The sequence below is a fragment of the Chenopodium album genome, chromosome 8 (genome assembly GCF_948465745.1).
Source record: "Chenopodium album chromosome 8, dcCheAlbu1.1, whole genome shotgun sequence".
NCBI lineage: Eukaryota > Viridiplantae > Streptophyta > Magnoliopsida > Caryophyllales > Amaranthaceae > Chenopodium > Chenopodium album.
This window is the reverse complement of record NC_137841.1, coordinates 73653770-73681630: the sequence shown is the minus strand read 5'-3', so window position 1 is coordinate 73681630 and position 27861 is coordinate 73653770. Positions and strand designations below refer to the sequence as shown.

At 34.4% G+C, this 27861-nt stretch overlaps 2 protein-coding genes across 3 annotated transcripts; one reads left to right on the top strand and one right to left on the bottom strand.

The window, feature by feature from the left end:
* Positions 1–282: 282 nt before the first annotated feature.
* On the bottom strand, positions 283–1512 carry LOC145555493 (LOB domain-containing protein 33-like). Its single transcript, XM_081617230.1, has 2 exons — positions 1234–1512; positions 283–687 (listed from the first exon to the last, which is right to left on the bottom strand). The coding sequence occupies exons 1-2, from the start codon at positions 1510–1512 to the stop codon at positions 283–285; spliced, it is 684 nt and encodes a 227-aa protein (XP_081473356.1).
* A 12668-nt stretch (positions 1513–14180) lies between these two features.
* Positions 14181–17482, top strand: LOC145642360 (ribulose bisphosphate carboxylase/oxygenase activase, chloroplastic-like). 2 transcript variants are annotated; one of them, XM_081693510.1, is made up of 7 exons: positions 14181–14338; positions 15134–15453; positions 15565–15670; positions 16006–16091; positions 16183–16655; positions 16745–17026; positions 17140–17482. In XM_081693510.1, the coding sequence occupies exons 1-7, from the start codon at positions 14294–14296 to the stop codon at positions 17253–17255; spliced, it is 1428 nt and encodes a 475-aa protein (XP_081549636.1). In that variant the 5' UTR covers positions 14181–14293; the 3' UTR covers positions 17256–17482. The 2 variants fall into 2 exon arrangements, with proteins under 2 accessions (XP_081549636.1, XP_081549637.1); XM_081693511.1 differs by having other exon boundaries at positions 16745–17048.
* Positions 17483–27861: the final 10379 nt, after the last annotated feature.

The following is a 27861-nucleotide window of genomic DNA, read 5'->3' as shown; positions in this document are numbered from 1 at the left end:
CCGCTATATAACTGGACTCCCTTTCCCAGGGTACGTAGATACATAGGTTGAAAAATTGTTGAATAGAGATCAGTATTCCAAAAAAAAAAAAAAACAACTACTACTAAATTTTAGTTAGCTAAAAGAAGGCGAAACACCCAATTATATATTCTTACCTTATCTAATATAAGATTACTCCGTAGTAGATAAAGTAAGTGTATAACCGGGTCATTTCGCTACCAGATAGCTAGCTAAAATTTAACTATTTAGCATGACTCAAATTCAAAAAAAAAATAATTATAACTATTGGATCGAGGGAGTATGAGATAAGCAGCCAAAAAGAGAAGAATTATCAAAAGTTTCAAGGTTAATTAACCCTTCTAGAAGACATTCTTGGGGCCCATATCCATATCCAGTACCAGTAATACCAAAAAGATTATTTTGTCCTGGTAATAAGTTGATCATATGATTGTTGAACATCATTTGGGTGCTGCATGATGATCTATTGTTGTCTACATGTATGACTGGTTCCACTTGATAATTTGTACTAGTAGTATTCCAATCTTCTGGTATATTATTGATGATTTCATAGGTAAGTAGATTGTTGTTGGTTGCTTGAGAACCTTCACAATCACTAGTAATTCCAATGCTCATGCTATTCACCATTTGGTTGCCTATAACTTCTATCTCCTCTTGTAAACTTGCTACCTGCAGTTTTATTGATTGTACAATATGAGCCTCTCATCGCGATTCAATAAAGATATATACACAATACACGATATCATGATCGACCATATCATCAAGATAATATCTGTATAACGATACTAGTATATACATCATGCTAGCTTAATTAGTTCGTTCTATATAAATTGTCTTATTTTTGTTATGTTTATAAGAATTTTAGGATCGGAAATGTTACTCAATGCATGGATATTTTAACTAAGTAGTACCACATTGATATGATCTATCCTTATTAAAACCCTCAAATATAATGGTATATATAAGAATATTGTAAAATTTCATATACAATAAAAAGGTAAAGTTAGTTAAGTGGTCAGATAACATAAAATATATTATGATGAAAAAATATTGTGGTACTTGATGGAAAACATTATTGTATTACTTGTGGAAGCACACTAAATATCAATTTAATCTACAATGATTTGCCTACATATTGCTTGTAGTAATAATGAGATTTCTTTAGAAGCTAGGTTTAATGAAAGAAGATTTATATAACCAAATAAGGAAGCAAACCTCTTGTTGAAGGGCATGAATATAGGCAACACAACCATAAACAGGATCTCTCATTCGAGCGATAGCTTCGAAAGAAATTGTCAAGGCAGCTTCACCCCTAAAGTGTTCAGGGAGATGAAGAAGCAACCTTGAAACATTACTTGCCCCAAATACTTTGTGAACTGCTGCAAAATGAGCAACTGCCTCATCATAGCTAAAATAAGGTGCAAAAACACATTCAATTGTACATTTCCTCCTTAGAAATTTGCATGCTCCACATGATGTACTAACTCCTGTCATTTTCCTCCTTAATTACACAGTTTTTAGTTACTATACTTTGCTATTAACTTTTTTTAATCTTTTTACTCAAATCCACCTTTTTTGTGTGTGTTTGTTTGTTTGATGCTTTAACTCTTAGTAAAAATGTTCTCTTAATAATTTTGTTAAATTTGTGCAACCATAGATTGCCTTTTATAGTGCTCATTTTAGAAGCTTATCAAGCTAATCTTTCTTCTAATAGCTAAATTAATTAAGGGTTAGACAATACTTACTTTATTTCAAAAGTTAACCTCTTTTAGGTCTCCTTCATGGGCTACATTTCTTTGTTATTCTTTTGATGGCAACATTCATTTTGATAAACTTTTCTATGCTAAAAAAGCCCTAATAAAATCTTGCACTATTTGCTCAATTAGGTAGGTTTGCTTAATAAATACAATTAACCCATTTAAAAAGGTACCACTAGAATATGTTTTAGTGTGTTAAGTGCTTAATGGAAATTAGTTGCGTAATCAACATGATGATTGGTTATCTGCTTATGACAATCGGCATAACCATACTAATTGTATGATTTGTATAAGAATTAATGTTTATTAATAGTTAGTTAGGATTTTTTAAATTTTATTTTATGATATCCCTTTTAGAAATTAGTACAATATATATTTTTCTTTATTCAAGGGTCAATTTGTGGGCTTTTCTTACTTAGCAATCATCATCAAAAAGTGCTTGATTATCTTGTTTATTGATTAAAACTACTACTAATAATTATACTATATATAAGTCTCACGTATTTAATAATACTCATAAGTATGGACCTCTTCATCTTGAAGCTAAGAGGGAGCATACTCATTATTCTTCACTTAGCTTAATGACTCTCCTATCACTTTTTCTATCGTGATACGAGTACAAATGTACATGCACAAATGCATATATGCATTTCTAAATAGTTTATCTTATCTACTGATTTAGATCATGCCTCTTATTTTTTAATGTATTGAGGAGTACAATAATCATATTTAATCCTTGCTAAATTATTGGTTGAATATAAAAACATATTTGCGTAGAAATTATATACTATAATTAGTCATACTTTTCTTTTTTCGTTCTTCTAATTAAATTTCATTTTTTTCTCCATCTTTTTTTGTTCTTATATTTATTTTTACTTTACACTTGGTAATTTTTTTTCCCTTAATGACAATCTTAAACCGACTCTTTGAACTGTTTCTCAAAATAAATCTCTAAAAGAGAACAATCATTTAAATTGTATACAAACTCATCTTTTCCTCACCTAAAAAAAAATAGTGCATGCATGTCGTACCTTTTATATAAGATCGAGAAACTACTACTAATATTATAAACATCACAATCCTAGATTCATCGTATAGTCTATGGACCATTACCTATATCCTAGCAATTATGGAAATTACATTCACTATGTGTTACCTTATAAGGTCCTTTTTACCTACCTTAGCACACAATCATTCCCGAAATCAATCCTTTTTTCTGTTAGATTGTTGCCTTTGATTGGATTGAGTTGTAGCATAAATTAAAGATGCTGTCATGTTATGCATGTCTTGATCAAATATAAACATAGTGCATGGCGGCTATATTATACAATTTATGTAACTCTCTTAATCTAGCAAAACAGGATATATGTATATTTACTAGGTTTAAATATTAGTTAAATAGATTTATGACTCATCATATATTTAGCATTATTCTCAATAATTAAGCACACCATCAACTAACATTATTATTATTATACACAAAATTGTCATTATCATTCCTAGACAGCAAAAAGGAGTAAGCATTAAGATCTTTACAGTATATGGCAGCAATTTTGAGTAGTGCTTAACACTATTTGCTTTCAATGTCATATGATTAAAGGCTCAATAGAAGTGCTATGGGAAAGAAATTAAATTAAATTAATTACATGGAGATCACATTTTCAAATGTTTTAAGAATAAAGCTAATAGAAATAAATGTAGCGATAATTCCAACTTTTAGAATAATTTCATTTCGACTTACTCAATGATATGTTGGTGGCCTGGTTTGCTACTGCTAGTATTTTTATTACAAGTAAAATTAATTAGGTTATGTTCTCCTTACCTTACCTAAAATATTTTGGTATTCAATTCATCTTATATAAGGTAATTTGGCCTGATGAATCATTTTAGTTTGAACTTTTCTGGCATGGTCTAGCCTAATTTGATTTCGTTATCTAGTGTGAATTGTTTTTTTTTTTTTTTCCCTATTATTTTATTATTATTATTAAATTAATCCATAGAATGTTTTGGACAATGGTCATTATTGAATGATCAATTAAATCAAAAGATTAAGGTGATGGTTAGGGCTCGGGAATATGTTTTATATGTAGAATGTTTGGACAATGGTCATTATTAAAGAACCAATTCAACTAAAAGTCTGATGTTTTATACTTTATTACTCATTCAGTTGTGACATAGGCTTGTTTGTCATGGTATCAGAGCTCAGATTGAGTTGAGTTGTGAATTGTACGTGATCGATTTAGGCTAGTATTATGGTTAAGTTACATGTAAGGGGGAGTGTTGAGCTTGTGAACAAACCCACATTTGAGTGAAACTGTTATCCCACATTAAAAAAAGTTATAAAAGTGAAGAGAATTATAGAGTTGAGATGTATATCTTACATTGAAGAAAATAAAAAATTGTGCCCCCTTTGTAACACTAAGGGCATGTTCTCTTCAGCTTAATTTTAATTTAGTTCCTAATTTTCTTATTTCATAAACAATTTAGTTCAGCTCAATTTCGTTCAATTTAGTTCAGATCAGTTCAGCACAAACAGTAAACCCTTTCATTGTCAACGAATGATTTTAAAGTGAAACCTACTTAAACTTGTAGACTTGTAACAGTTATAGCCCAGTCCCCTTTATCGGTCATTTAATTATGTTAACTTTGTAATTTTAGTAGAAATTTATGATGAAGCGCCAAAGAGTAAATCCAGCTCGTTGCATCACTTGCGTGCATACACCAAAGACAGCGAAAAGAAACATTTGCCTAATTTACTCCAATAAATTAAATTGGTTTTCACTTTTTGTCCTTTCAAACTTGTTTTAAGATTTCGGTTTTGTATTTGGCTCCAATGCCAATTGCTAACAACTATTTTATTAATTATTAAGGCATACATTGATTCTGGCTGGAAGCTAAGAGACGCCATGAAATGGTGGCTGGGATAACACTTTTTTATTTTACTATTTCCTTTTTCACTTTTGATGTTTATTGTCAATGAGTTGAAAGGCTGTTATTGATCTATTCAATTTGTTTTGACTTTTTCTGTACTAAAATATTGGAATAATTTACTATACCTTAAGGTCATCTTTTGTTTACTTTACCTTGAATTACCGCTTGAAAAATAAGTTTAAATAAGAGTTATAAATTTATTAAAGTCCAGATTAATTCCGACAAGGGGTTAATTATGGTTACCTAAATTCAATTTGCAACTAAAATAATTCCTCATTAGGTCTAATGAGTTTGAATGAGATCAAATTAAATTAAATGAAAAATAATTAGGTGAATCAAACGGATCCTTATTTAATCTAAACTTATGATTTGATTTTTTATTTATTACTCCTATTTTTCTAAGTTTTTCTTATTTGTAACAAATCAAAATACTTGTGATTATGGTTTGGGATGGGGTTCACTACAGGTTATGTGCAACGATTTGACATAAAGCAGAGAGGAAAAATGTCTAATCGTTGCACATAACCTGTAACGGAGGTAGTAAGTTAAGAAAAACGCACTACACGCGTAAATTATAAAAACGAGGAGTTCTGAACTTGTGATTATGGTTTGGGATGGGGTTCACTACCCTTCCTCCCTCTAATTCACGGATGAATTAGAGTTCACTAAATAGCTTTAGGATGTTATTAATTTTTGCATAAAAAGGGTTAAGGGTCGTAAAAGAAAAAGATAATCCGAGATAATCTCATCATCAAGACAATATAAATTAAAAAGTATATGTCAGTTCATTCATTCCAAAAAGTGATGTTAAACTGTTAGTTAAACATAAACCTCAATTGCTGGAAGTAATGCTAGTGCTATTGCTTGGGATCATTTTCATCTCACCAAGTTTATTAGCTGACGTGTATGTTTTTCAATGGCTATTACCAAATATAATACTTCCTATCCACAATTTTTTCGCATCTAATAGACTAACGATGAAAAGCTTAATTATTGCATAAAAAGTGAAAACCTTATTATACTCTCTTTGAAAGAAAAAACTTACATCAACTTTTTCGTGCAGCATACCACACCATGCGGCAGGAGTTATTCGAGTTTTTTTGTCAGGAGTTACCGGAGTTATTCAGTTAGGGGTTGCCCAAGTTACTCGGTCAAGGGTTACTTGGGGGTTCAGACAGGGGTTAATCAAGGGGTTCACTTGGTCAAGAGTTACTCGAGGGGTTACTAAGTCAGGGATTACTCAAGAAACACGGTCAAGGGTTACTTTAGTTACCCGATCAGGGGTTATTAGATCGGTCAAGGGTTATTTAAAGAGTTCAATCAGGGGTTACTCGAGTAATTCGGTCATGGGTTACTTAAGGAGTTTGGTCAGGAGTTACTCGGTTAGAGGTTACTTGAGGGTTCAGTCAGGGGTTACTCGGTTAGAGGTTATTCATTGAGGGGTTATTCGGTCAGGATTAACTTAAGTAACGCTTGACGAAGAAACTTGAGTAATCCTAGCAATTCGAGTAACCCTTGACCGAGAAACTCGAGTAATCCCGGAAACTCGAGTAACGCTTGATCGAGAAACTCGAGTAACCCTTGACTGAGATCCTCGAGTAAACCATGATCGAGAAACTCATCAAGCAACCCCTAACCGAGAAACTCAAGTAACCTCTGTTGCACGGTGCAGCAAGTCGCATACAAAAATTATGAAAAACTTAATGTACTTCAAATAAAGTGAGTAATATTGAAATTTTATCCAAATGTGCATTTTAGACATAGATATGGAAATGTTACCGTATAGATTTTTAAGAAATCTAGTATTTTCTTTGTTTGTGTTCTAACTACATTATTATTGTGTCTTGTTTTATTCCCTTAATTTTCAGTTATTTAAGCATATACAAGTATAAAGTTATTAAACCCTTTATTAGTTGTAAATTGAACATAACACTTATTTAAGCTATAATTCTTATTTTATTTAAACCCATGCTCGTATAATTATACAACCCCAAATAGTTGGGGTAGAGGTGTTAAAAATTAATTAACTCGACTGATCTAACTTGGAAAAAAAAAACACATGATCCTGAATTTCTGATTACAACGGTTAAAAGTTGATTTGACCCGAAATACCGACTCAAATTCGATAATTAACCGAATCATCTGAACCCAAAAAAAGGTGACCCAACCCCGATTTGGGTGGGTGGAACCATCCCATTTGCCTTTAAACGGCCAATTTACCGATTTACAACTTGCACCGATTTCATTAACTCAAGCCTACCACGAACATTTATGACAGCATATAATGATCATATATGGTTCCAAACGGCATTATATGACCCCAAGATGTATTCCCTAAAATCTTAAAGCTTTTCGACAATGCCCCGAAACATCCAAAAAATTCCAAACAACATGTATATAAGTCTTTAATTTTGGATTTCTTTGATTTTTTTCGCCTGGAAATAAAAATTGCCGAAATTTTTACCATGTTCCCTAATATTCTCTGGATATCAAGTGGGTGGGTGTATCCATCCAATTTGCCTTTAAACGGTCAATTTACCGGTTTACAACTTGCACCGATTTCATTAAAATCAAGCCCACCACGAACATTTATTACAACATATAATAATCATAAATAGTTCCAAACAACATTATATGACCCCGAAATGTATCCCCAAAATCCTCAAGACTTTTCGACACCGGGCCCCAAAACCTCCAAAAATTATCAAAAAGCGTGGATATTAGTCTTCAATTTTGGAATTTTTTGACTTTTTTTTTGCCCGAAAATAAAAATTGCAGAAATGTTATCCATGGTCCCTAATACCCTCCGGGAGTCCAATAGGATGGGTGGAACCATCCAATTCGTCTTTAAACGGCTAATTTACCGGTTAATAACTTGCACCTATTTCATTCAATCAAGCTTACCACAAACATTTATGACAACATATAATGAGCATATATGGTTCCAAACGGCATTATATGACCCCGAGAATTAATCCTAAATTTTCAAGGCTATTTGACACTGGGCCTCGAAATCTCTAAAATTTCTCAAAAAGCGTGGATATTAGCCTTTAATTTTGGAATTTATTGACTTTTTTGCGCCCGGAAATAAAAATTGTCGTAATGTTTACAATGGTCCCTTATACCCTTCAGGAGTCCAATTGGGTGGGTGGAACCATCCAATTTGCCTTTAAATGACCAATTTACCAGTTTACAACTTCATCGATTTCATCAACTCAAGCCTACCACGAATATTTATGACAACATATAATGATCATGTATAGTTCCAAATGGCATTAAATGACCCCGAGATGTATCCCCTAAAAACTCAAGACTATTCGAAACCGGACCCCGAAACCTCAAAAATTTATCAAAAAGCGTGGATATTAGTCTTCAATTTTGGAATTTTTTGACTTTTTTACGCCCGAAAATAAAAATCGCCGAAATGTTTACCATGGTCCTTAATACCCTCCGGGAGTCCATTTGGATGGGTAGAACCATCCAATTCATCTTTAAACGGCCAATTTACCGGTTTACACTTGCACCGATTTCATTAAATCAAGTCTACCACGAACATTTATGACAACATATAATGATCATATATTGTTCCAAACGGCATTATATAACCGCTAGGTGTATCACATAAAATTTCAAGGCTTTTAGACACCGGGCCCTGAAACCTCCATAACTTCTCAAAAAGCGTATATATTGCCTTTAATTTTGGAATTTTTTGACTTTTTTGCGCCCAAAAATAAAAATTGCCGAAATATTTACCATGGTCCCTAATACCTCCGGAAGTCCAATTGGTTGGGTGGAACCGTCTAATTTGTCTTTAAACGACCAATTTACCATTTTACACTTTGCATCGATTTCATCAACTCAAGCCCTTAACGAAAATTTATAACAACATATAATGATTATTTATGATTCCAAACAGCGTTATATGACCTCGAGATGTATCCTTATAAAATATCTTTTTTTTCGACATCGGGCCCCGAAACCTACGAAATTTCTCGGAAGACGTGGATATTAGCCTTTAATTTTGGAATTTTTTGACTTTTTTCGCTTGGAAATAAAAAATGCCGAAATATCTACTATGGTCCCTAATACCCTTCGGGAGTCCAATTAGGTGGGTGAAACCATCCAATTTCTCTTTAAACAACCAATTTACCGGTTTACAACTTGCATCGATTTTTCATTAACTCAAGCCTATCACGAACATTTATGACAATAAATAATGATCATATATGGTTTCAAACGACATTATATGACCCTGAGATGTATTCCCTCTAATTTCAAGACTTTTAGACACCAGGGCCTCGAAGACTCCAAAATTTCTCAAAAAGCGTGGATATTAGCTTTCAATTTTTGAATTTTTTTTCGCCCGGAAATAAAAATTGTCGAAATGTTTACATTGGTCCCTAATACCCTGCGGTAGTTCAATAGGGTGGATGAAACTATCTAATTGCCTTTAAACGACCAATTTACCAGTTTATAACTTACGCTGATTTCATTAAATCAAGTCTACCACGAACATTTATGACAACATATAATGATCATATATGGTTCTAATCGGATTATATGACCCCGAGATGTATCCCCTGGAATTTGAAGACTTTCTGACACCGGGCCTCGAAACCTCCAAAATTTCGCAAAATGCGTGAGTATTAGACTTCAATTTTTGAATTTTTAGACTTTTTTTCGCACGGAATTAAAAATTGCCATAATGTTTACAATGGTCCCTAATACCCTTCGAGAGTCCACCTGGCTGGGTACAACTATCCATTTTTCCTTTAAACAGTCGATTTACCGGTTTACAACTTGCACCAATTTCATTAACTCAAGCCTACCACAAACATTTATGACAACAAATAATGATCATATATGGTTCCAAACGTCATTACATGACCCCGAAATGTATTCTCTAAAATTACAAGATTTTTCTACACCAGGGCCCCGAAAGGCCGAAACCTCCCAAATTTCTCAAAAATCGTGGATATAAACTTCAATTTTGGAATTTTTTGACTTTATTTCACCCAGAAATAAAAATGCCGAAATTTTTACCATGATCCCTAATATCCTCCGGGGGTCCAATTGGGTGGGTGTATCCAACCTATTTGCCTTTAAACGACCAATTTACCGGTTTACAACTTGCACTGATTTCATTAAATCAAGCCTACCACGAACATTTATGACAACATATAATGATCATAAATGGTTCCAAACGGCATTTTATGACCCCGAGATGTATCCCCTAAAATTTCAAGGCTTTTCGACACCAGTCCTCGAAATCTCCTAAATTTCTCAAAAAGCGTGGATCTTAGCCTTTAATTTTGATATTTTTTTGACATTTTATCGTCCGAAAATAAAAATTGCCGAAATGTTTATCATGATCCCTAATACCCTCGGGATTCCAATTGAGTGGGTGAAACCATCCAATTTGTCTTTAAACGGCCAATTTATCGGTTTACAACTTGCACCGATTTCATTAACTCAAGCCTACCAAGAACATCTATGACAACATATAATGATCATATATGTTTCAAATCGGCATTATGTGACTCCTAGATGTATTCCCTAAAATATCAAGACTTTGCGACACCGGGCCTCGAAACCTCCGAAATTTCTTAAAAAGCGTGGACATTAGCCTTCAATTTTGGAAAATTTTGACTTTTTTTCGCCCAGAATAAAAATTGCCGAAATGTTTATCATGGTCCCTAATACCCTCCAGGAGTCCAATTGGGTGGGTTGAATCATCCAATTTGCCTTTAAATGACCAATTTACCGGTTTACAACTTGCACCGGTTTACCAGTTTACAATGGCCAATTTAATTAACTTGCACCGAAACCGACTTGAACCGAAATTGACCCAAACCCGTTTTAACTCATCAAAACTCGTATTTAACCCGACTTGTTACTAATCTGGCTCGCATTCAACTCGACCAGTTCCTAACCCGACTCGAATTAACCCAACCTGTTACAAACTCTGCCCAAAATAAACCTGACCCAAATCAAACCCGATTAGTTATTGACCCGACCCAAATTTTACCAGATCTATTACTTACCCGAACCAAAAATTCAACCCGGTCTATTAATAACTCGACTCGAAATTAACACGACTTGTTATTGACCCGACCTAAATTCATCCTAAATTATTCCTGACCCGATTTCAAATCACCTTAAATGCAATTTAGACCACCTTATTATTGTTGATCAAAGCATTTTGTCTAGGGAGACCAAGTCGGTCCAGGCCAACAAAAGAAAGGAGCATCATCCTCAAATTTAAGAGTTAAATATAGTATGTATTTGTTGTATGGTCAAAGGAGATAATTATCTTCCTAAATTATAGACTTTATATATAGTTCCCTAGTATATTGTCATATATATTATAGTCAAAGGAAATAATTAGCTTGATAAAAATGATAATTATCTACTACCTCCGTTACATATTATTTGCAACGATTAGACATTTTCCCTCTCTACTTTATGTCAAATCGTTGCAAATAATATGTAACGGAGGTAGTATTTATAGTTAGTTGAACCCGAATATGACCTGACTTAGAATTGAAATGACTCGACCTGATTGTAACCTGCAAATTATTGACTTGAACATAACCCGACTTGAATTCGAGAATGACCACCCGACTTGGAAATGACCCAACCTGATAATAACCCTCAAATTATTGACTTGAACCGAACCCTACTTGAACTCGAGAATGACCCGACCTGATTATAATTCGCAAATTATTGACTTGAACCAAACCCGACTCAAACTCGAGAATGACTCGACCTGATTCTAACCCGCAAATTATTGAATTGAACCGAACCCGACTCGAACCTGAGAATTACCTTAACCCGTTTTAACGCGTGAAAACCCGATTTAAACCAACCTATAGTTCACCCGACCCGAATGTAACTCGACATGTTATAAACCCGACCCAAACCCGATAAGAAGTATGACCCGATGTGACCCGACTCAAGCATGACCCAACCCAAACCCGATCCGCATAGGTTATGGAAATCTGAATTGACCCGACCCGAGTTGACCTAACTCACTCTTACCCGACCCAAACCCAACCCGTTTACCTGAATTGACAGCTCTAATTATGATAGACACAATAGTTTAACATGACTCAATTTTCTAATAGACCTCATTAAATCCGACCTGAATATCCGAATTGACATCTCTAATTGGATGCCTTGGAGGCTTGGAGAGTCAAAGTACATGGGCCTTAAGGTGGTCAAATTAGGAATGCGATAGACGACACTTATGCCTAGAATGTACACTTAGATAAATTAAATTAATTAAGACTTTAGGTGTTGGCCCAGCTAATTTGTGGTGTGTTATGATCCAATGTTGCATCTTTCTTAGCAAGTACTAGTACGATTAGAAACCATTAGTGGGCCGACTTGGCTACTTGCCTGACTCTTCTCTATTGAGCATAAGCATAACGAACCCCGACCTGGTTCATGAAGTTATATTAAGATGGCTATAGCCGTGCCAGAACATATGTCTAGGATTTGGATAGGCTCAGTCTATGGATGAGCTTACTCGCTATTCACTACATGTGTCACTGTGCTAGGTTGTGTCATTGCATGTTTGACATATTTTACTTATTTTAGCGTGCTTTGTCGTTCTCTCAATAATGTGTCAGCTCACTATTGACATTCTTAAATATTTATGGAGTATATGATCATTGTTTAGAATTCAATTCTACAATAATAACAAGATTAAATACAAGACCCGTTATTTTATTATTATTACTACTAAAAAAAAACTTGTTATGCATGGAATGTTATAATATTTTGATACGTAGTATATGTATTTAAGAAAATGAAACAATTAATTTGTGACAAAATTTAAACTACTTAAGTTAAAAATTAAAATAAAATTTCATGAATGTACTCTAAATTATTATTTAGTCTATTTGGACAGTTCATTAATCAAGTGGGATAGACGATAATGATAAGTTGAAAAGAACTCGAGAGGACATAAAACAGTCAATGACAAAAGGCTTACACAATGTGACAAACCTCACTTAGCTACTTAGCTTACATTGTGTTGAACACGGGATAAGGTTCAAGAGATTGAAAAAGAGAGGCAAAGAAAGAAAAATAAAAGGAGATAACTTCCCACACCAAAAACATAGGATAGAAGATAAGAAGTTAAATTAAGGGGAAAACAAAATCTTTTGAAGTAGCTGAGTGAGTCTTTTACCAAAAAAAAAGTAGTAATAGTAGTTTTAATTAGTATATTCTATAGTGTTTGGTATGATGTTTATTAGCTTTTGTCATTAAAGTTTTATTAAATAATAAATATGCAATATGTTGCATTTTACATGATATATAGTGATCCACTGATCACTAAGGAGTACATTACACAGTGATAAAATTAAAGATTAAAATATATGGATTACTTAATTATTCTCTTCAATCCTTCTTTTTTTTTTATTTTTTTTTTATTTTTTGTTTATGAGAAAATAAATAAATAAATAGCGGAAAAAAGAAGAATAATACTCCGTATGGAGCTTGTAATGTGTTGCATTGCTATTTATGAGTAACATAACTATTAAAGGACCAAGTCAACCAAAAACTTAAGCTAATGGTTGAGGCCCAAGAATATGTTTTATACTCTATCAATGACATTCAACACTTGGAAATGACATGCATGAAACCGTCTATACTCGCCTTCATTAAAGTGAGAGAGAAGTAATTCACTTCTCCACACTTTAATCAATCCACAATGTTGGTTTTAATTATATGCTCTAATTACTTGTTCATCAAGGATTTAATGTAAATAAAAAAAATTATTGTGCTTGAATAGTTTAGAAAAGGAACTCAAATTATCAGAATTAATCTTTAATTATTATAAGTATAATAAAAGAAAGAGTAGTACTAGACATGCATTATTGTATAGAGTTCATCAAGCATCTAGGATAGGCAATTGGAGCATGAAAAATTGAAAATTACTTGAGAGGACATTTCAAATTGAATGACAAAAGGCATACACAATGTGACAAATAACTCACTTGCATTATGTTGAATATGGGATAAGGATCAAGGAAGAGAGAACGAGAGACAAAGAAAGAAAATTTTAAGGATATAATTTATTTAATTAAGTTTATACTAGTTGATAATAATTTTTTCATAAAAAAACGTACAAAATAAAATTTAAATTAAAGAAGAAAATGATATAAAGTTGCATACTGTTAAAATGTTACAAAAACTTGTGATAAACAAAACAAGAAAAAAATAACACTAGCCAATCCAAATCCAAATAAAAGAGAAACTACTAGTAAAAATATAAGTGGTGAAGAAGAAAGCTAGAATTCCAGCCTCAAAGGGACCAAAGTCTAGTAGTGTAGTGATGAGCAAATCACGTGACGCCACGTGGCAATAGAGTAATCTTGTTTTTGTGGCAGTTATAGATTAGAAAGCCAATCTTCAACACACAAAAATTTATGGTGCAAACTTCTGGACTCCCTACTATAAGTTCTACCTTCCACACACTAGCTAATCCTCAGGAATTCTCAAGAGCACCCAAAAAATTAAATTTTTTTAAAAAATATATTTGAAGCTCTCTTTAGGATCTCAGCCGTTGGATTGAAATGGCTACTGCTGTCTCAACCGTCGGAGCTGCCACCAAGGCACCAGTAAGTCATCTTACTTGCTTAGTTACTTGTTTGATCTCTTAACAATTCATCTAATTTCATTATTTATGATTAATAAGCATGTTAACTTTTGCAACTAGTATAGAAAATTTGAGTTACTTGTGTAATTAAGTTTTAGTTTATAGAAAAATGGAAATATATGATCATCTTTGTTAGTTTAATTTGTCACTTTGATTCTCTGTGTAAAAAGTTATTGTATGTACTCATGTCCAACACATAAAAAAGTGTACCATACTTGTAATAAACAGTATATAACATAATTATATGTGTTTAGATTTTTGTAACAAGTCATTTTGAGTAAACAAATTTATAGTATATTCACTTAAAGTATACCTTGAGTAACATATGATGTTAGAGTATACTTTGACAAGTCGAATAAACAAGATTTGAAGTGAACATATTTTTTTTTTTTTCGTCTAAGAAAGAAAGTTAATATGTGTTTGAATACTTGTAAAAAGTTGATTCAAGTGAACAACTTTGTAAGTTAAGTGAATGTGTGTTTGGATACCTGTAAATTGTACTCGTAATAAGCCGATTTAAGTAAACAAGTTTAATAAGTGAATATGTGTTTGGGTACTACTAGTAGTAAATTTGTAAAAAAAAAAAAAAAATTGATTTGAGTGAACAAGTTTATAAGTGAATGAGTTTGGGTACTCATAATAAGTTGATTTGTGTGAAGAAGCTTATATATATATGTAAATGTAAATGTGTAAGAGTAGATGAGATGTAACAAATGGTAAGGAGTAATAATGATAGAGGTGTGTTAAACATATGCAGTTGAACTTGAATGGGTCGAGCGGTGGGGCATCAGTCCCAACCTCAGCCTTCTTAGGGAGCAGCTTAAAGAAGCATACAAGTGTGAGATTCCCAAGCAGCTCAAGGGCGAGCTCAATGACCGTGAAGGCGGCCGACTACGACGAGAGCAAGCAGACCACCAAGGACAGATGGGCTCATTTGGCTGAAGACATCTCTGACGATCAACTCGACATCCGTAGGGGTAAGGGTATGGTTGACTCCCTCTTCCAAGCTCCCATGGACGCCGGCACCCACGTTCCAGTTCAGAGTTCTCTCGAATACGAGAGCCAAGGTCTTAGGAAGTAAGTCCTTGCTAGTTGCTATTATACATACACTTAGCTTAGCTTGTATTTATAATCTCTTTGTTTTATATTTTATGTGGTTCTAGCTAGTAACAAATTTTATGAATTCAGGTACAACATCGACAACATGTTGGGTAACTTCTACATTGCCCCTGCCTTCATGGACAAGATTGTTGTTCACATCACCAAGAACTACTTGAACTTGCCTAACATCAAGGTACTTCAAATTAAACGGGTTACCAATTTGGTCAAGTAAAATCTAGTGACAAATTGATTTTAAATTAGGCAAGGTAAAAAAGTTGAAATTATAACAACTTAGTGAATTGTAATGGTCACAAGTCACGCCTTATTAGATTATTATAAATTTTACTATATAATGAGTAGCTAACTAATATTGTCAAAGTTCAAATAATTCTTGTGTGAGTCGTGTGTGTACACCATACTAAGACATAATTCGACTAATTTAGCTTAATGACAGTTTGAAAAATAAAAATATTGCTAACAAGTTGGGAGTTCATAAAGCTAATTTGTGTAAAAATGATGAATTCATAGGTTCCCCTGATCTTGGGTATTTGGGGAGGCAAAGGTCAAGGTAAATCCTTCCAATGTGAGCTTGTGTTCGCAAAGATGGGAATCAAGTGAGTAAAACTCTTCCTAATCTATCGCTTAAATTAAAATTAGTGACAATAATAAATAATCTATCTTACTAATGTATATGCTCAATAATAGCCCAATCATGATGAGTGCCGGAGAATTGGAAAGTGGAAACGCAGGAGAACCAGCAAAGTTGATCAGGCAAAGGTACCGTGAGGCAGCAGACATCATAGCCAAGGGTAAGATGTGTGCTCTGTTCATCAACGATCTCGACGCCGGTGCTGGACGTATGGGAGGCACCACACAATACACCGTCAACAACCAGATGGTTAACGCCACCCTCATGAACATTGCTGACAATCCCACCAATGTCCAACTCCCTGGTATGTACAACAAGCAAGAGAACGCCCGTGTTCCCATTATTGTCACCGGTAACGATTTCTCCACCTTGTACGCTCCCCTTATCCGTGATGGTCGTATGGAGAAGTTCTACTGGGCTCCCACCCGTGAGGACCGTATCGGTGTTGCCACCGGTATCTTCAAGACTGACAATGTTCCTGAGGAACACGTTGTCAAGCTCGTCGACACCTTCCCTGGCCAATCTATTGGTACGTCACATTATATATTATACATTCTTGCATTATGATGATACGATTGATAATGTAGTAATTAATGTTATTGATTAATTGGTTTGTAGATTTCTTCGGTGCCTTGAGGGCTCGTGTATACGATGATGAAGTAAGGAAGTGGGTTTCAGAAGTAGGGATTGACTCCGTAGGGAAGAAGCTCGTAAACTCAAGGGACGGACCACCCGTGTTCGAACAACCAAAGATGACCTTGGACAAGTTGCTCGAGTACGGAAACATGCTTGTGCAAGAGCAAGAGAACGTCAAGAGAGTCCAACTTGCTGACAAGTACCTGAGCGAGGCTGCTCTTGGAGATGCTAACAAAGATGCTATTGCATCCGGAGCTTTCTTCGGTTAAGTGTCCCTAACTCGGAGGTTCGAGCCTTAGTAGTTCAACAGATAACATGTAAAATTTATTGGTTTGTTGCTTAAAACTTTGCTAAGAAAAATGTCCTGTTTTGTGCAGGCCAAGCAGCTCAGCAAGGAGATTTGCCGGTTCCTGAAGGTTGTACTGACCCGAACGCGAAGAACTTTGATCCAACTGCAAGGAGTGACGATGGAAGCTGCACGTACACTTTCTAGGCCTTTAATTTTTCATTTGATTTGTTGCAATTATAAGAGAAGAGGGGAACAATTTTTAGTTTGGATCTCTTAATTAGAGGGATTATTATTATTCCACTTTGTATACTTCCCTTTTTTTTTTTTTTTTCTCTTTTTGTCTGTTGGTGAATTGTTGTCCTGTAATTTTGTGTAAGAATTCACCTTCATCTTGTTTGTGGAATTGATAATTTGGGTTTATTTTGATTGTACCCTTTTCTCATCATCATCACTATCTTGGCTATATATGTTTCCTAATTAATCTTGGCAAAGTTCATATCATCATCATTATTAAGCAAAAATTAATAATCGCGAAGCAACACATTACTACACGGGGTCAACACATGTATGAGTATGATACGGAGTAACATGAAGGAAATTTTGTCAATAACTACCAATTAAATCACGTGTTTTGAAAACAACTACCTATTAAAAAAGTTTTTTAAAAGAACTACCATAAAGTTGTAAAAAGTTTAAGTAACACTACCACTCTAACAATTTTGACTAGAATCTCTCGTATTTGAGTCTCATTTTTTTTATCACTTTTTACTTTTATGAAGGGTAATTTAGTCAATTTAGATGCTGATTTTATGAGGTAAAGGTAAAAAGTGAAACCTACATGCCAAATATTCTACTTGGAATTATCAGAGTGGTAGTGCTACTTAAACTTTTTACAACTTTGTGGTAGTTCTTTTAAAAAAAAAAAATTAATAGGTAGTTGTTTTCAAAACACGCGCTTTAATTGCTAGTTCTTGACAAAATTTCCTAACATGAATTATATGCTTCTGATATCTGAACCAAGTTTTAATTTGGGCATTATAATTCCTAATCCTATCTAGCCTAAGCCCTTATGGAAGTCTCGGTACTTAAATGCGATTTGCTAAATGATATCTTTAGGAGATTTGATTATCGGGTTTAAAGAATATACAAAGTGATGAGGAATTACAAAGTACATAAAATTATTGTTCAACAACTACATGGTTGGCTACCATTGTGACTAGGGGTGAGCAAACCGGGTACCCGGTCAAAATTTTAGGACCCGGACTTGGAATTGGTTGGAACCGGGTCCTAAAATTCGGAACCGGAATTGAAATTGGTTCATTCGGGTCCTAAAATTTAGGAATTGGAATTGGAACCACCGGGTACCGGTTCCGGTTCTGGGTACCCACTTGTGTATGTAATTTTTAAAATATAATACAAATTATAATTTTATTTTAGTTAGGTTCATTTTTAGCATTTAACACTTATATTTATATGTGCATTAAGCTATTTGTAATTATGTTAGGTATTAATAATACTTTTTTATTTTACAGATTAGATACATTTAATGTATTTTTATTATTTAAATTTAATTTAGTTTAGCATATATTGGGTAACCGGGTACTCAACCGGTTCCGGGTCCAAAAAGTTGAGAATTGGAATTGGAATTGGTTATAACCGGGTCCTTAATTTATTACCCAGAATTGGAACCACCGGGTCCAATTTTGGTTCCGGACCCGCCAGTTCCTAATCGGTTCCGGTTTCAATTCCGGGTACCCGGAATTTTTGCTCACCCCTAATTGTGACTTTGTGATTGTGACTTTGTGAGTATTTGTGACCAATGGAGCAATAGTCATCCTTTACTCATAAAATCACAGATTTTACTTCATTGGCCCAAAGACTTATGATGTAATATAAATGGGCCTTATACATAAGCATAACGAAATTTAGTGGACATATTAGGCCTTTTTCTAGGAGGAGCATCTCAACTTCTCAATGCATGTTTATTACTACTTCATAATATATGCTTGAATGTATCTGGCTTTATGTATTTCCAAAACTATATTCTAATTCAATTCTACTCACTTATCATCTTATTGAGCAAAAACATACATTTAGTTGTATAGCTATTTATAGTATAAAGTAAAATAGAAACAAGTAATATATAAGTCCACATGCCTAATAAATTATTTTTAAGTACCCTAAAAGTTTCATCGCTACTCATCTTTTTAAGTTTATACGAAGCACATATAAGGTGGTTCAAGCTAACAAATTTTGTGGAATCGGATTTCTAGATTGCCTACATTTTTTTTTTCTTTATTAATATATTAGAGCCTTTATTTTATTGATAAAAAAAGTCAAATATGTATCTCTATATTGTTTTATCATATAAATCAAACTATAAGTCAATATCGTTGAAATGATAGAGAGTGGATAGCAATATAGCATTCACTCCAACAAATCATCAAAATAAAATAAAAACCACTATTATCAAAAAGCGTAATGGAGTACGTTTGAAGAAGCAAGGCAACTATTGTTGACCATAATCAATTGTAACATCTCTAATATACATGAATTTCATACTATCAATAGTCAACTGTAATCATTATTATAATCTCCTTAATTTTAGAGTGGTAGGTCAAATATTGTACAAACAAATCCAGCTATCTAGGAAACTCTATAATTTCGTACGGAAATTCTATTAAAAAATTACCAACATTAATATGAAGATTAAATTTGCGTGATTATATGGAGATTATTACTATAAGATGCTTAAATTAATCAAATACAGCTACAAGTAACCCTACTAATATATTCTGTCCCATATTTAGTATGACATTGCTCTACTTTTTTACTTTAATAAGTAGAATAATATGATTTGATTTTGTTGAGCAATTAGGTTTTGATGATTATAAACTAATCATGATTATCTATCTAACGTGTGTGTTAAGTTGTGCATAGAAAGAGCAAGTTATGCTTGGAACAGGATACAAGGAACCTGAGTAATGACAGGTATATATGTAAGGAACTTGAGCAATAGAGGAACAAGAACAACGATAAGTGTTATGGTTGATAAGCATGATGATGGCTAAGGAACCATGAAGGTAACTATGTAAACATGTGTTTACATATGTTAGCTTCATAAGGTAAGTATCCTATACATATATAGGTTATGTATGTGTAGGAGTCTTTTAATTTAGTTTAGTTTTCTTTATTGTTTTTATAAATAAAAAACTAACCTTCTGTTTTACTTTGTTATTCTCAGAAGTTTGCTCAGTTCGTCATCATCAAAAAGGGACAACTTGTTGACCCTTATGAGGTTTTGATGATGATGTTAAGAATTGAGCAAACTTCCATTTAATAAGGATTTTCTAGTGTTGTGATGTTTGCAGGTTCAGTAAGCGTTGAGGGCTGAAGTAGGAACTGAAACAGAGGAACTTTAGAAGATCCATGAGGATACAAGTAAAGTTAGAAGAAGAGTTCCAGAAATGGAACTTCCAGAAGTTTCTTAACAGGAACTTCGAAACGGGTTGTAACGACCTGGTTCCGGTGTAATGCTGGGGCAAACCCTAAGATCCAGAATATATCAAGACTACAGGATTCCAGAACAAGAGTTTCAGAGACGCAACACGAAGACAGAGAAATAGAAGTATATTGCTCTAGGATTCATGTAAGTATGTTGGACATAAAAGTCGGTCTGGAACAAGTCTATATAGAACCAAGGTGAACTCCAAACAGTCAATGAAATTAGAGTAACTGACTTGTCAGGATCGGAACTCAGAGACTGTCAGAGTTCAGGAACCTAATAGGAACTTAAGTATGCACGTCGTTAAAAGTCGGTTTTAATGATATATATATTTACCTTATACGTGCATATCTTTTAGGGATCGCGGATTTGGTTTTACTGAATAAAGATAATTATCTTCTAATAAATCCCTTTTGGAAAAAGATAAGATTGTTTAAAAAGTACTTTAAACAAAAAGATAAGTTTTGAATAAAATCTGATTTTATGCTAAGCTTATCTTATTATTATTGACAGTTTTTATTCTTAAGAAAAAGATATATTTTCGGAAAACTGATTTTTAGAAAATATCTTTTAAACTTATCTTTTCAGAAAATCTATCTTTTTCAAGATGAAATGAATAATTCGAGTGTACTATAAATATGCTCATATGCATTCATTCAAAGTTGAGGCTGACGAAGTGTAGTGGTCGTGCTTAATGGTTTTATCCTTCACCACGAAGCTAAGTCAGTCCTCCTGGTCAAAGTTCCAATCAGGTTTTTGGTTACAGTACGTTCAGTGAGTTCCAGACTACGACGTAGTAACCAAATAAAAAATTGTTACCATCTTAACATCTAATTAAAGCTAGGGAGGTGTCCTATCATATAGTCAAGTGTCCGTGGTGGAACTTGCAAAGCAAAGGTTTGTGTAATAGGTTGTACTAGGAGAGTTGCTTATTATAGTGGAATTTGTTTATAAGTCCCAATAGGGCCGAGGTTTTACTTCCAGTTGGGCACTGGATGGTTTCCTCGTAAAACTTGTTGTGTGCTTTAAGTTCCTTTACGTTTTGTTTTTAATTTCCGCGTAAGTTCCGCGATTGGAACCTACTACCATTCACCCCCCCCCCCCTCTTGTAGTAGTTCATCTAAAATAACAGATTTGAAATTGATGTTATTGTGTACTACTAATTTGACTAGTGACTAGAAATAAGAATTGACATAGTAACCAAAAAAAAAATTGTTACCAATTACCACCCTAGCTTTAATTAGATGTTAAGATGGTGGGAGATGTTTGTGATAAAATCTTGGAAATCTGAATAGACTGAGTTTGATTCTTTTCGCACTTGTTTAATTATGTGAGGAGTTGTTATTTTCTTTTCGCCGTACTTACTGTATCGTTATATGTTATCAGCTTGTGCATGGATATTTGATACTTGAAATACAGGTTTTGTCACAAACGCAATGGCGCTGGTTTTACTTACTAACCGTGACAACATCTATATGACTATATCATTCAACAAAGTTCTTTTGAATCATCAGTTGAAAATGAGACAATGAAATACGAGTAGTATTAGTTCACTCGTGCGTTACTAAGCTCATGACCATCTTCAATTCAACAAAAACGAGAAACATTTACAACTCATTGTTTAAATACTACAGAATGGTCAAATATTGGCGGCTAAGGGCCGATTGTTAGACAAACGCCAATTTATATTGACATGTTTTTTTTTGAACTGTTTTTTTTTTACTACTTAATATATTATTATTTTTAAAATTCTTTTAAGAAAATGAAGCATAAGCCTTAGGTAAAGCTGTCAATTCGGATAAACGGGTCGGATTTGGGTCGAGTAAAAGTGGGTCGGGTCAACTCGGGTCGGGTCAATTCAGATTAATTCCATCACCTATGCGAGTTGATTTCGGGTCGGGTTTGTAACAGGTTGGGTTAAATTCGGGTTGGGTTGAATTCAGGTCAGGTTCGTAACAAGTAAGGTTAAATTCGGGTTTTAAGGGGTTAAAACGGGTTTGAGTCAATTTCGGTTCAAGTCAGGTTTGGTGCAAGTTAATTAAATTGGCTGTTGTAAACCGGTAAATCGGTGAAAGTTGTAAACCGGTAAATTGGCCGTTTAAAAGCAAATTGAATGGTTCCACACACCCAATTGGACTCCCGGAGGGTATTAGGGAGAATAGGGACCATGGAAGCATTTCGACAATTTTTATTTCCGGAAGAAATAAAAGTCAAAAAATTCCAAAATTGAAGGCTAATATCCACGCTTTTTGAGAAATTTTGGAGGTTTCGGGGCCCGGTGTCGAAAAGTCTTGAAATTCTATGGGATACATCTTGGGGTCATATAATGCCGTTTGGAACCATACATTATCATTATATGTTGTCATAAATGTTCGTAGTGGCTTGAGTTAATGAAATCCGTGCAAGTTGTAAACCGGTAATTAAATTGGTCGTTTAAAGGCAAATTGGATGGTTCCACCAACCTAATTAGACTTTCAAAGGGTATTAGGGACCATGAAAAACATTTCGGCAATTTTTATTTTCAGACGGAAAAAAAGCTAAAAAATTCCAAAATTGAAGACTAATATCCACGTTTTTTGAGAAATTTAGGAGGTTTCGGGGCACGGTGTTGAAAAGTATTGAAATTTTAGGGGATACATCTCGGGGTCATATAATGTTGTTTGGAACCATATATGATCATTATTTGTTGTTATAAATGTTCATGGTAGGCTTGATTTAATGAAATCGGTGCAAGTTGTAAACCGGTAAATTGGTCATTTAAAGGCATTGGATGGTTCCACCCACCCGATAGGACTCCCGGACGGTATTAGGGACCATGGTAAATATTTCGGCTATTTTTATTTCCAGGCGAAAAAAAGTCAAAAAATTCAAAATTGAAGGCTAATATCCACGCTTTTTGAGAAATTTTGGAGGATTCGGGGCCTGGTGTCGAAAAGTCTTGAAATTCTAGGGGATACATCTCGGGGTCATTAAATGCAGTTTGGAACCATATATGATCATTATTTGTTGTCATAAATGTTCGTGGAAGGCTTGAGTTAATGAAATTAGTGCAAGTTATAAACCGTTAAATAAGTTGTTTAAAGGCAAATTGGATGGTTACACCCACCCAATTGGACTCCCAAAGGGTATTAGGGACCATGGTTAACATTTCGGCAATTATTATTTCTGGGCGTAAAAAAGGCTAAAAATTCCAATATTAAAGGCTAATATCCACGATTTTTGAGAAATTTTGTAGGTTTCGGGGTCCAGTGTCGTAAAGTCTTGAAATTTTAGGGAGTACATTTCGGGGTCATATAATGTCGTTTGGAACCATATACGATCATTATTTGTTGTCATAAATGTACGTGGTAGGCTTAAGTTAATGAAATCGGTGCAAATTGAATGGTTCCACACATCCAATTGGACTCCCGGAGGGTATTAGGGACCATGGTAAACATTTCGGCAATTTTTATTTTCGGGCTAAAAAAAGTCAAAAAATTCCAAAATTGAAGGCTAATATCCACGCTTTTTGAGAAATTTTGGAGGTTTCGGGACCCGGTGTCGGAAAGTCTTGAAATTCCGTGGGATAGATCTCGGGGTCATATAATGCCGTTTGGAACAATATATGATCATTATATGTTGTCATAAATGTTCGTAGTAGGCTTGAGCTAATGAAATCCGTGCAAGTAGTAAACCGGTAATTAAATTGGCTGTTTAAAAGCAAATTGGATGGTTTCACCAACCTAATTGGACTCTCGGAGGGTATTAGGGACCATGAAAAACATTTCGGCAATTTTTATTTTCAAACGGAAAAAGTCAAAAAAATTCTAAAATTGAAGCTTTTTGAGAAATTTTAGAGGTTTCGGGGCACGGTGTTGAAAAGTCTTGAAATTTTAGGGGATACATCTCGGGGTCATATAATGTTGTTTGGAACAATATATGATCATCATTTGCTGTTATAAATGTTTGTGGTAGGTTTAAGTTAATGAAATTGATGCAAGTTGTAAACCGGTAAATTGGCTGTTTAAAGGCAAATTGGATGGTTCCACCCACCCAATGGGACTCCCAGCCGGTATTAGCCTATTAGGGACCATAGTAAATAATTCGGCAATTGTTATTTCCGGGAGAAAAAAAGGTCAAAATTTTCAAAATTGAAGGCTAATATCCACGCTTTTTGAGAAATTTTGGAGTGTTTGGGGCCCAGTGTCGAAAAGTATTGAAATTCTAGGGGATACATCTCGGGGTCATTTAATGCCGTTTGGAACCATATATGATCATTATTTGTTGTAATAAATGTTCGTGGTAGGTTTGAGTTAATCAAATCGGTGCAAGTTATAAACCGTTAAATAGGCTGTTTAAAGACAAATTGGATGGTTCCACCCAATTAATTGGACTCCCATAAGGTATTAGGGACCATGGTAAACATTTCGGCAATTTTTATTTCCGGGCAAACAAAGGGCAAAAAATTCCAAAATTGAAGGCTAATATCCACACTTTTTGAGACTTTTTAGGTTTCGGGGCCAGGTGTCGAAAAGTCTTGAAATTCTAGGGGATATATCTCGGGGTCATATAATGTCGTTTGGAATCTTATATGATCATTATTTGTTGTTATAAAGTTCGTGGTAGGCTTGAGATGATGAAATTAGTGCAAGTTGTAAACCGGTAATTGGTCGTTTAAAGCCAAATTGGATGGTTCCACCCATCCAATTGGACTTCCAGAGGGTAATTAGGAACATGGTAAACAATTCGGTAGTTTTTATTTTCGGGCGAAAAAAAGTAAAAATATTCCAAAATTGAAATCCTCGCTTTTTGAGAAATTTGGGATGTTTCGAGGCCCGGTTTCGAAAAGTTTTAAGATTTTAGGGATACATTTAGGGGTCATATAATGTCGTTTGGAACCATTTATGATTATTATATGATGTCATATATGTTCGTAGTAGGCTTGAGTTAATTAAATTGGTGCAAGTTGTAAACCGGTAAATTGGTCGTTTAGGTAAATAGGATGATTCCATCCACCCAATTGGTCTCCCAGAGGGTATTAGTGACGACCACGGTAACATTTCGGCAATTTTGTATTTCCGGGCAAAAAAAGTGAAAAAAATTCTAAAATTGAAGGTTAATATCCATGCTTTTTGAGAAATTTCAAAGGTTTCGGGGCTGGTATCGAATTGAAATGAAATTTTAGCGGATACATCTTGGGGTCATATAATGTCGTTTGGAACCATAAATGATCATTATATGTTGTCATAAATGTTCGTGGTAGGCTCGAGTTAATGAAATTGGTGCAAGTTGTAAACCGGTAAATTGGTCGTTTAAAGGCAAATTGGATGGTTCCACCCACCCAATTGGACTCTCGGAGAGTATTTGGGACCATGGTAAACATTTCGGCAATTTTTATTTCCGGTCCAAAAAAGTCAAAAAAAAATTCCAAAATTAAAGGCTAATATCTACGCATTTTGAGAATGTTTTGAGGTTTTGGGTAAAGTTGTCAATTTGGGTCGGTAAGAGTGGGTCGGGTCAACTCGGGTCAGGTCAATTCGGATTAATTCAATAACTTATGCGGGTCGGGTTTAGGTTGAGTCATGCTTGAGTCGGGTCACGTCGGGTCATACTTCTTATCGGGTTTGGGTCGGGTTAATAACAGGTCGGGTTACATTCGGGTCGGGTGAACATTATGTCGAGTTTAATTCGAGTTTTCACGGGTTAAAATGGGTAAGGGTAATTCTTGGGTTCGAGTCGGGTTCGGTTCAAGTCAATAATTTGCGGGTTAGAATCATGCCGGTTCATTATCGGATTGAGGGGTTCGGTTCAAGTCAATAATTTGCGCGTTATAATCTGGTCGGGTCATTTTCAAGTCAGGTCATTCTCTGGTTCAAGTCGGGTTCGGTTCAAGTCAATAATTTGCGGGTTATAATCAGGTTGGGTCATCCAAGTCGGGCTATGTTCAAGTCAATAATTTGCAGTTTACAATCAGGTGGGGACATTTCCAAGTCAGGTCATATTCGAGTTCAACTAACTATAAATAGATAATTATCATTTTTATCAAGCTAATTATTTCCTTTGACTATAATATATATGACAATATACTACAGAACTATAATTTATAATTTAGGAATATAATTATCTCCCTTGACCCTACAACAAATATATATACTATATTTAACTCTTAAATTTGAGGATTATGGTCCTTTCTTTTGTTAGTATGAACCGACTTGGTCTCCCTTGACAAAATGCTTTGATCAACAATAATAAGGTGGTCTAAATTGCATTTAAGGTGATTTGAAATCGGGTCGGGAATAATTTGGGTTTAATTTTGGTCGGGTCAATAACAAATCGTGTTGATTTTGAGTCGGGTTAGTAATAGATCGGGTTGAATTTTTGGGTGATTGGGTTAGTAATAGGTTTGGTAAAAGTCGGGTCGGGTCAATAACAAGTCGGATTGAATTTGGGTCAGGTCAATAACAAGTCGGGTTGATTTCGGGTCGGGTTTGTAACAGGTTGGGTTAAATTTGGGTCGGGTTAGGAACGGGTCGGGTTGAATTCAGGTCAGGTTAGTAACAAGTCGGGTTAAATTCGGATTTTAACAAGTAAAAATGTGTTTGGGTCAATTCCTATTCAAGTCGGGTTCGGTTCAGGTCAATAATTTATGGGTTACATTCGGGTCGGGTCATCTCCAGTTCAGCTCATGTTCGAGTTCGGGTCTCACATACTCGGGTCAACTCGGGTCTAGGGTTGGTTTCAAGTCGGGTTTGGGTCACCATTTTTTCGGGTTCAGATGGGTCGGTTAATAATCGGGTTTGTGTCGGTATTTCGAGTCGGGTCAACTTTTGACAGCTCTAGCCCTAGGCATAAGGAATTAAGGACTACTTATAAGGCTTAAGACTATAAGGAGCAAAAATAAAGCCTTGATAATGTAATTATTATAAATGAAAAAAAACACTAATGATACTTATCGATTTGTGATATTGTCATGAATTTCTAGATGAATACGGAGAACCAATTTAAAAAATGTGTCATACTTCGTATATCATTATACTTCTTTTAACGATACTACAAATCTAACGTTATTATAAAAGTAGCATAAATGCGTAAGTAGTGTAATTTCTACAATATATTACACAAATACTCCATAATCTGTATGATTGTGTTTATGTGTTATATAATATTGTCCAATTATTATATTCGTAGACCAAATTTATGACAAGGATCATAGTCTTATTACTACTATACGAAGTAGAATACTGTAGATGACCTAGATTATAGATCATTATTACGGAGTAAAAATAAGTTTTCGTTAATAATAATGAAAAGATAGATAAACAAATG